This window comes from Myotis davidii, unplaced genomic scaffold, assembly GCF_000327345.1.
Source record: "Myotis davidii unplaced genomic scaffold, ASM32734v1 scaffold638, whole genome shotgun sequence".
In the NCBI taxonomy this organism is placed as follows: Eukaryota; Metazoa; Chordata; class Mammalia; order Chiroptera; family Vespertilionidae; genus Myotis; species Myotis davidii.
In genome coordinates, this window is record NW_006289391.1 from 381831 (window position 1) to 392636 (window position 10806).

At 39.7% G+C, this 10806-nt stretch overlaps 1 protein-coding gene across 2 annotated transcripts in view; it reads left to right on the forward strand.

Annotated features, from left to right (window-relative positions):
* The window catches only part of ANKFY1 (ankyrin repeat and FYVE domain containing 1), a 71713-nt gene that overhangs the window by 9909 nt on the left and 50998 nt on the right, over window positions 1–10806 (forward strand). The window contains exons 1-3 of one of the 2 annotated variants that reach the window (XM_015562447.1): window positions 2726–2859; window positions 6970–7162; window positions 8552–8670. In XM_015562447.1, coding sequence (XP_015417933.1) covers window positions 6999–7162; window positions 8552–8670 — 283 coding nt within the window. In that variant the 5' untranslated portion in view covers window positions 2726–2859; window positions 6970–6998. Of the gene's footprint in view, window positions 1–2725; window positions 2860–6969; window positions 7163–8551; window positions 8671–10806 lie in introns of those variants that run through there. The other variant, XM_006761480.2, reaches the window with a different exon arrangement.

Sequence of the window (10806 nt, forward strand, 5' to 3'; positions counted from 1 at the left end):
TCGGCCTGCGGACTGAAAGGTCCCAGGTTCGATTCCGGTCAAGGGCATGTACCTGGGTTGCGCGCACTTCCCCAGTGGGGGATGAGCAGGAGGCAGCTGATCGATGTTTCTCTCTCATCGATGTTTCTAACTCTCTATCTCTTTCTCTCTCCTTTCCTCTCTGTAAAAAATCAATAAAATATATTTAAAAAAAAAAAACCTTCAAAAAAAAAAGAAGGAAAATGTTCAGTTCTACGTCTGAACCTTGCAAACTTCTTTTAGAGAATGGGTAGTCAGAGTAGGCTGTAAGAAAGTTAGCTGGCCGAAACCGGTTTTGCTCAGTGGATAGAGCGTCGGCTTGCGGACTGAAAGGTCCCAGGTTCGATTCCGGTCAAGGGCATGTACCTCGGTTGCGGCCACATCCCCGGTAGGAGATGTGCAGGAGGCAGCTGATTGATGTTTCTCTCTCATTGATGTTTCTAACTCTCTATCTCTTGCCCTTCCTCTCTGTAAAAAATCAATAAAATATATTTAAAAAAAAAGAAAGTTAGCTGTAGAAAGGTAGGAAAAACACCTGGAGTACAGAGAGAGGAAAGAATTTCAAGAAAATCAAGAGAATTTCAAGAATGGACCGATTAAGAGCTGGACAATGCAGAGAGGTTGAGGACCTTGAAGGTTAAGAATGGGTAATTGCAGTGGGTGGTTTTATCACGGTGATGGAGATCTTTGAGTAGAGTGGTATGGATAGAAGCCAAGTTTCAAAAGATTAAGGAGGTAAGGAAGGAAGCAGTGAGAACAGAGGACTGGCTTCAGAAATTAGAGAGAAGGAAAAGAGCATGATAGATAAGACAGGGTAAAGTGGGAACATGTGTAAACGTTTATTTGGGGTAGGTTACTGTGAGCATGTGTATAAGGGTAGGAGGTGAGCCTGGAGAGAGAGAGGTCTGAAAGATGCAAGGGCCCTCTAGTACAATAGGCTTTGGTAAAGGACATCAGAGGATATAGAATTATAGGCATTTGAGACAGATTAACTACTTTCTTCTCTTTTCATTTGGCTCTGATCATTTTGGTATACTAATTCTTTTTTTAATATTTCGAGAAAAATGGTTTTAAGTATAATGTTACATGCAATAAACATTGATATTTCAAGAAAAACGATTTTAAATGTAATAATATTACATGCAATAAAGATGAATATTTCAAGGGGTATACTAATTCTTAAAAAATTCCCTAGAACAGCTCAGCCTGTGTGGCTCAGTGTTTGAGTGTTGACACATGAACCAAGAGGTCACTGGTTTGATTCCGGGTCAGGGCACTTGCCTGGGTTGCAGACTTGATCCCCAGCAGGGGGTGTGCAGGAGACATCCAATCGATGTTTTTCTCTCATCAATATTTCGATCTCTCTATCCCTCTCCCTTCCTTTCTCTCTAAAAATCAATAAAAACATTAAAAAAAAATTCCCTAGAACAGGGTTTGGTAAAGTATGACCCGTTGGCCAGATCTGACCTGAGACTTGTTTTTGTACTAAGAATTATATATGTGGGTATGTTTGTGTATATGCATATGTGTGTATATGTAGGTGTGTGTATATATTTTAATAGTTAATGAAAAACCAAAGGAAGACTATCATGGCATGTGAACATTGTATGAAATTCAATTTTCAGTGTCCATAGATAAAATTTTGGGGGGCAGCCATGTGCTCATTCATTGATGCTTTTGCAGGATTGAATAGTTGCTACAGAGACTGAGGCACAAAGAGCCTAAAATATTTACTATCTGGCCCTTTGCCAACTCTTGATCTGTAAGGGTCATTGTGGGTTCCTTTTCTGACTGTCTCATGACTTGCTGCTGCTGCTGCTGCTGATGATGATGATGATTATTATTTGCAATCAATATTGGTCTCTGTTTTAGGGCCTTTCATAGCGAATGCAGATTTTTTTTTTTTTTGTTCAAGCATCTTTGTTTCTGTCAAGACTGATGAACTATCAGAAAGTTCATCAAAGTGTCTGACCTCAGACTGTATTGATATTGGGTATTATTTGTAAAGAAACATGACAAAATTACAATGCAAGCTGTTGACATTCTTCATTGATATTTGACATGACAAAATTACAATGCAAGCTGTTGACATTCTTCATTGATATTTAGCATAGCTCTTTTGGTGAAATCAGAGGTTTTATCCATTATTTAAATTTCTAGGCTTATTTTTCAAAAGCAAAGTTGGAAGTAGAGAAAGAAGAAACCACAGCTGAAAACTAACCACTTTGTAAAGAAATAGTGGTAGTAAATCTTTAAACCAGACACTGTTCTAAATGATTTAGCCTACCTTAACTCAGTTACTCCTTGACAACCACTCTGAAATACTATTATTCCTATTTTCCACAGGAGAAAACAGGTCCAGAGAGGAGTAGGTAACTTGCCCGAGGTCACACAGCTAGTAAATGGGCAAGTTGGGGTTACAACCCAGTCGAGTGAGCCTCCAGAGCACATGCTCCTAAGACTCTGTTGTGTTGCCTTTCTCAGAATGATAACCACAAACACTTATTGACCACTTACCGGGGGGTAGATAGTCTTCTAAGGTCATTATATATATCAGCACATTTACTACTTACAACGCACTAAGGTGTTACAAACGATAAAGTTGTGGGGCCACTGATCCTAGTCAGTCTAGCTCCCCTGCCTGTACCCTTCACTGCTGCACTGTGCTGTAGCTTTTCCCTTCATTATTGCTCAGAATGGTAATTTTATTCTTTTTCCTATAAGAACTCTACAGCTTGGTGACGCTTAAAGGACACATTGCATTGCTGTTTGCAAGGAGACAATTTTCCCCACAGGATAACATCTCAGCCATGGGCACTTTTTCCATTACACTCTGAAATGGTAATTGATAGGTGCACTTGTGATCTGTTTCCCCTACAAAAGATGCTGGGCAGAGGGCCTGTGATTTCATGAATAAGAGCCCTAACTTATCCTGAGGCCTTCTTTTATCTTGCCTCATCTCTGATCATAACCTTTGTGGTTTAGGTCTTTTGTCATTGTCCAGGCTGCAGCTGGAAATTTGTGTCAGAAATTCTGGAGCGAGACTTAGGGTATTGCTGTGGATTTTGTAATTATATGTGTATAATCAATATCCAAAGAAATTTAGAGAGACTGAGATGATCAAAATAGCTTTTACTATTCCATTTTAAGGAATAGATAAAGCAACCAGGAACTTTCTACTCTTGAAGGCAAATAGCCTCATAATTCTCCATAATAATTCCCCAGATTCTTTGTGACTATTAATTTTGTTTTTGACCCACCTGTTTGTGGGTTCCTTGTAGATACTATTTTGAGTTTCCATTTTTTGTTTGTTTGTTTATAAATCTTTATTGTTGAAAATATTACATATTACCTCTTTTGACCCCTTCCAGCCCACCCGATCCCTTATTTTTACATTTGATACTACTTTGGTGCTACGTTGTTTGCAAATTAGACTGCCCTTTTTCAGAACTCTCAGAGAGGCAACTCATAATCTACCATAATGCTTAGTGCACTGTAGGTGCATCATAAATACATGTAGATTGGTGAGTTAAGTGACATGGAAGTGCAGAGTTATTTACTCATGCTATAGTCCTGATGGGTTGGAGCTTTTGAGCAAAATATTAAGGTTGCCTAGAACAGTGGTTCTCAACCTTCCTAATGCCGTGACCCTTTAATACAGTTCATGTTGGGGTGACCCCCAACCATAAAATTATTTTCGTTGCTACTTCATAACTGTAATTTTGCTACTGTTATGAATCATAATGTAAATATCAGATATGCAGGATGTATTTTCATTGTTCACGACCCACAGGTTGAGAACCGCTGGCCTAGAATATTATGTGATTGAAACCAAGGTTAATGGGTTCGTTCAGTTTGGTTCATGGAAGAATAATCTGTAGTCCATAGCCACAGGCTGCCCCTGTGAAAACATGGGAGCTCTCTCTTCAGCAAGGGGGCTGTAACCTGAGGTTGAACTAGCGAGATGACTTATCCTCTGGCCACCCTTTTTAGTTGACTTAAGCAGAGGCAGGTGAGTGGCAGACATTTTTGCCAGTGAGCTCTTGGAGGACTAGGCTAGGTCTTGCCTTCCAATTATTTGTATTCGTCATAGAGCCAAGTACTATGTCTGTTTCACAAACCTGTTGACTGATAATGGTTTAAAAGGAGAATCTGACCAAGAATGTAAAAGGCTGAAGCCTTTTCTTTGCATTTTCTGGGCTCAGAATGCTACAAACCTTACAGGCTTCATTTAAATCGGGTGGGGAACGTGTGGGCCACGGACTGTATAAGGCCTCGAAATCGTTTTGTCCTGCCCTGCCAAGGCACTAGGGGTGAGTTAATTAAATGTCTGACCAAATATAGCAGGCTAATTTTTAAGTTGATAATTTTGTATGGCCCGCGAATAATCTTATAAATATCCAAATGGCCCTTGGCAGAAAAAAGGTTCCCAACCTTTGGTTTAAATCTTTTGATGTAAAACACCACTTTTCTGGGATGTCTTTCCTTGCACTAGCTTAATACAGGTGGTCTTGCTTCATGCTCTATCTGTATTCCATGTCAGAGTGCCGTTAGTTGTTATTGAATTGTTTTGTTTACCAGCTCTTCTTCTTCATTACCCTATAACTTTGTAAAAAATAAAAATGTACCAGGGTGTATTTTTTTACTTCGACACTGGCACTGCATAGGTGCTTAGTAAATTTTTAATGGATGACTAAGTTATGCAGTTGTCCACTTAAGAGATGAAAATCGCCGAAACCGGTTTGGCTCGGTGGATGGAGCGTCGGCCTGCGGACTGAAGGGTCCTGGGTTCGATTCCGGTCAAGGGCATGTACCTTGGTTGCGGGCACATCCCCAGTGGGAGATGTGCAGGAGGCCGCTGCTCGATGTTTCTCTCTCATCGATGTTTCTGACTCTCTATCTCTCTCCCTTCCTCTCTGTAAACAATCAATAAAATATATTAAAAAAAAAAAAGAGATGAAAATCTTTGAACAAATCAATGAATGAACAAAAACATTGCACTTCAATTGGCCTTTTACCTAAACGGCATTGACTCAGAATGAGGCAGATTGGGTTAGAGATGGGCTTGAGGATAGTGTCAAGATTTGGAATCTGTGGTGGGAAATAGAAGGGTAAAGGACTGAGGCCCAGAGACTGACCATAGCAGCACCATTGTTCCATAGTTAGACTTTGATTTATGGAGGTAATTTGCATGGTTGTGTGATTCCCCACCAAAACTCCAGAGCCCAGGTGAAGTTCCCTGACTGTTCCTTACTTGGGGGAAGCCTTTCCTGATATCCTAAGTTAAATTTCTTTATTATAGGCTCTTACAGTTTTGTTCTTTTTTTCTAGTATGTATTCATTATTGTTGTAGTTTTTGCATTTGATTGTTACAATTGTTATATAAAAGTTTACTTCCCCAGTAACTAAAAGCTTTTAGGGAAGATATGTCTGATTTTGCTTAATATTATGCAGTGACTGGCACCTGCCTAGTAGACACTTGGTAAATATTTATTGAATTTAATGAATCAAATATAGTGGTTCTCAACCTTTTAAATCTGCCCCAGCACACCTGTGGAATATGACTTGCTTCCATCTGAACCATTATTGACTGCCCTGATCCTCTCCTGAAGGAGGGCAAGTGTCAGATAGTTTAGGGTAGTGGTTAATAAGTCACAGGTCCTGGAATGAGAATGAGAACGCCTGGGCTCCTCACAGCCCCACCTCTCACCAGCTTTGTAACCTTATGCAAATTCTTTTTCTTTTTTTAAAAATTTAAATTCTTTATTGTTGAAAGTATTACATATGTCTCCTTTTCCCCCCATTGACCTCTCCCCGCCCATCCGCACCCCCAGCACAGGCCCTCACCCCCCTACGGTCTCTTTCCATTGGTTCTGTTTATATGCATGCATACAAGTCCTTCGGTTGATCTCTTACCTCCCTGCCTTCCCTCTGAGGTTTGACGGTCTGTTCGATGCTTCTATGTTTCTAGATCTGTTTTCGTTCACCAGTTTATGTTGTTCATTATATTTAACAAATGAGAGAGATCATGTGATATTTACCTTTTTCTGGCTTATTTCGCTTAGCATAATGCTCTCCAGTCTATCCATGCTGTTCTTATGCAAATTCTTAATCTCTCTGTGCCACAGTGTTCTCATCTGTAAAGTGTGTTACTAATAGGACCTACTACTTGGGTGTGACATGAAGTTTGCATGAGAGGATTCACAAAGCTTTTAGAACATCATGTGACATGTGAAAGTTAGTTACTATTACTAGTGGTTTGAAAAAGACTTCCAGATGATTTTGATAATTTTCTTTCCTTGAGCCTCCTGGCTTAATGGTAAAGGATTTGTAGGGCAGGCACCTGTTGGCATCCTATGTGTGTGTCTGTTCATTGTCATATGTTGAATATTGATCTTCAAGGGAAACTGAGAAGAGAAACCCCTGGACCACGATGGTCTTTTTGGCCCAATGATCCAGTGACACCCTGAAATAAAACCATTCTTTATGAACCAGGAGGTCACGGTTCAACTCCCGGTCAGGCATATGCACAGGTTTGTGGACTCGATCCCCAGTATGGGGTGTGCAGAAGGCAGTTGACCAATGATTCTCTGTCATCATTGATGTTTCTATCTCTTCCTCTCCCTTACTCTCTGAAAAAAATAAAAAATATATTTAAAAAAGGAGAAGTAGAGCCCAGCCGGAGTGTCTCAGTTGGTTGAGCATTGTCTTGTGCACTGAAAGGTTGTGGGTTCCATCCCTGATAGGAGCATGTATGGAAGGCAACCGATAAGTTTCTCTCTCTCTTTCTCTCCCCCTCTCTTTCTCTTCCATCCTCTCTCTAAGCATGTCTTCAGGTGAAGATTATATAAAAAAAAAAAGGTAGCCATCCTATCTGTGGAATGAGGGATTAATGAATGCTGTCTGCTTTACACCTGCTATGGTAAACTTGATTCTTTATTTCCCTTGCAGAGGAGGTGGCCAAGTTGGAGAAGCACTTGATGCTTCTCCGACAAGAGTATGTCAAGCTGCAGAAGAAATTGGCAGAGACAGAGAAGAGATGCACTCTTTTGGCCGCACAAGCAAACAAGGAAAACAGCAGTGAGTCCTTCATCAGCCGCCTGCTGACGATTGTGGCCGACCTCTATGAGCAGGAGCAGTATAGGTGAGCTCCTTGGACACAGGCCAGTTTGGAAAGCCAGCCCTTTAGCTTTATTCCCAGGCCACATTGCAACTCTCCTCTCTCTTTTGTTTAAAATACATTTTTATTGATTTCAGAGAGAGGAAAGGAGAGGGTAGAGAGTTAGAAACATCAGTGGTGAGAAAATCGTTGATCGACTGCCTCTTGCACACCCCCTACTGGGGATCAAGGCTGCAACCTGGGCATATGCCCTGACTGGGAATCGAACCCTGACCTCCTGGTTCATGGTTGGTCAACACTCAACCACTAAACCACATTGGTTGGGCTCAACTTCTCATCTCTTGTTGACTTTCTTCCCACGTTTATTTCTCTGTATTGAGTTTCTAGAATGTAAGTTTCTTAAGGCAAGATTTTGTCTGTTTCCTGCTTATCTTAGGCACAGATAATAGAACCAGAAGGTCACTTTAAGTGGATAGGTTAATTAATATAATAGTTTTATGTATTCATTCATGTAATAGTTTTTGTGTATTTAGTTTCTAAAAGCTTTCCAACCTAACAGTTATTTTAGAGGGAGTATGAAAATTTAAAAAACACAAATATAAGCAGGGTGATGATAATTAATGACTTGGGATTGCTGTCAGCACAGCCATATGGCACATACTGTGTCAGCTCAGTAGGTCATTTTTAGGTTTTGTTAATTGCCTAGATGCTTTCCTGCCTTAGCATTTGACATTTCAGAGTTAAACATAGATAGATAACTATTTGGAAAACTCTTTTTATATAATAGTATGTCATAAATATGGAAACATGTTTGAAAGAAAGTATTTCTCTCACTGTATTTCTTTATAAATGGTTGAGTAAAAAATGGCCAATAAAAGGTCTGAATGTTTCTCATAAGAACAGTAATCTAGATATTGGGTCTCATATACTTGACTGTTTTATCAAAGCTAATTTGGTCATAACTTTTTCTGTTTTTTACTGTACTTGTGCATTAATGTGGTAGGGAGCATGGCAGCACTATAGACTCAGAGCTGACATCACAATCTTCAGGTTTTCTGTCTTTCTCCCCTGATGATTATCTTGATTTATTGCTCATAAAACCTTCTTACTTTTTATATGAACGTTATTCATCCTATTTAACTTGTAGGTTCACCACCTTAAGAATTCGTTTAGATGTCTTTGAAAGCAGAACATCCGTGTGAACTAAAGCCATAAAATAGAAATAGAAAACATGTCTAGCAACATATTAGAAACATGACCCATCAGAGTTAAGTGCTAGCATAGAGAAAGAAATTTGCTGTGATTTTTTTTCTTTTGCAGATGTATGTTGATGAATATCAGCTGTGAATTCTAGCTATACCTAGTTATGGTGACATTTTTCTTTTTATATTTGTGGATATGTTTCTCCATCAGTGATCTAAAGATAAAGGTTGGGGGAAGGCACATCAATGCTCACAAGTTTGTCCTGGCGGCCCGCAGTGACAGCTGGAGTCTGGCCAATTTGTCTTCCACCAAGGAGCTGGACCTGTCAGGTGAGCCTCTGACCAGTTGGGGACTCAAAACTGCCAGCACAAGAAGTCTTGGCAGAAGGTTAAGGTGTGTTGTTTTGAAATATTTGTGGTTTAACAAAAGTAGAATACTTTAAAAAAATATATATATTTTATTGCTTTTTTATAGAGAGGCGGGGAGAGAGATAGAGAGTTAGAAACATCGATCAACTGCCTCCTGCACACGCCCTATTGGGGATGTGCCCACAACCAGGGTACATGCCCTTGACCGGAATCGAACCTGGGACCCTTCAGTCCGCAGGCTGACGCTCTATCCACTGAGCCAAACCGAATCGGGCAAGAATACTTTTCTTATTGATCAGTGGTGACCATGAACTAGTTAAATATAGTGAATCAGTAGGTTATACGTTGTGAATACCTTCATTTACTATCGGGCTAATAAATAGTAAATATTTGAGTATCTACAGTATTTTTATAATTTATAAAATATAAATGTCTGTCCAGAAACTCTTTTCATATAATAGTATACTATAAATATGGGAGCATGTATAAAAAACAATTTTTCTTTCACTCCAAGAAAAAGTCGTCCTCTTCAGTTGCCTAAAATTGAATCATAACTATCAAAGTACTTTTCCTGATCTGTAAGAACTGAATCCAGAAGTAACAGTTACTCCAAGGAATAAGAATATTTTTTATTTATAATCAAAAGATGAGTGCCCTGGCTGGTGGGGCTCTGTTGGTTGAGCATCGTCCCATGCTCCAAAAGGTTCCTGATTAGATTCCCAATCAGGGCACATACCCAGGTTGCAGGTTCAGTCCCCTGTTGGGGTATGTACGGAAGGCAACCGATAGATGTTTCTCTCACATCGATATTTTCTCTCTCTTTCTCCTCCCTCCCTCGCCCTTTCTCTTTCTCTAATATCAATAAAAACATGTTTTTAAAACAACAAAGAATGAGCTTCATTCTTCGGAATTTGAATAGGTGCATTGAGCTGTTTAAAGTTATTATTTAATTGTTTTATGCCACATTATGTTGTGTAGAATTTGGGTAAATATGGTGGTAAGTAGACATAAAAACATCATTTTTGAAAGTTGACTTCAAAATGCATTTTCAGATGGTACCCTGTTGTTTTAAAAAACCAAATTTTAAATTTAATGCTGCTATTAATAGTCAGAATTTTAATGCATGATAAGGAGAATACCTAGGCATTAAATTATGAATTACTTCCAGAAGTGATTGGCTCTGTGGAAATTTTGCTAAATTGTCTTTGCTGACCATTCAGAAGGTACTGTTTTCCATGTGTAGTACTGGGAACACTGAGATCGTTATAACGCAGTCCTTGCCATACAGACTGAACTCATACTCTGTTAGAGGAAATGGGCTAATAATAAATCATTGCAGGCCAGGGCTGTGTGTATGGTAATACAATTGCTTTATGTTCAGGTACAGAAGACACTAACTAGGGTTGATAGGTGTCAGAGGTGAGCAGTGTTGCAAAGGTTAAGTAGGCACTTATCTCAAGGCTTTAGGGGAGCAGATGTCTAATGCTTCTCCACTGTGAGTGAACTCACTGTGTGATCATTTCTAGGGTTTAACCTGAGGTCCCTAATTCAGAGTTGTAAGCACAACAATATACACACATGCGTTTACATGTGCACATGCATTCATGTCTGTAACTAAAACATCTACTTGGGAAGCAGTCTTTACTGGAACAGCACCAGTTTACATGACTGAAATCTCTGAGCTGAGCCTTTCAATTTTAAGTCTTTTGAAGCCATATATCTTTGACCCCTTACATAACAACTATGGATAACATTAAAACCTAGTAGGTCAGGAGGTATCTACACTAATAAAAGAGAAACATGGTAATTGGCGTACGACTGTTACCCTTCCCATCGGCTAATCAGCGAGATATGCAAATTAACTGTCAGCCAAGATGGCGGCCGGCAGCCAGGCAGCTTGAAACTAACATGAGGCTTGCTTGCCTCAGTGACGGAGGTCTCCAACGTTCCCCACCTGCTGCTGCAGGCCTCTGAGCTTGCAGTTTGAAGCATTGTTACAAATATAGAAGCTAAACAAAACCCCAGAAACCTGCTTTCAGCAAGCCTGGATCTCAGAGCTGGAGTTGATACAGTGTTTCAATTATAGAACCCAAACAC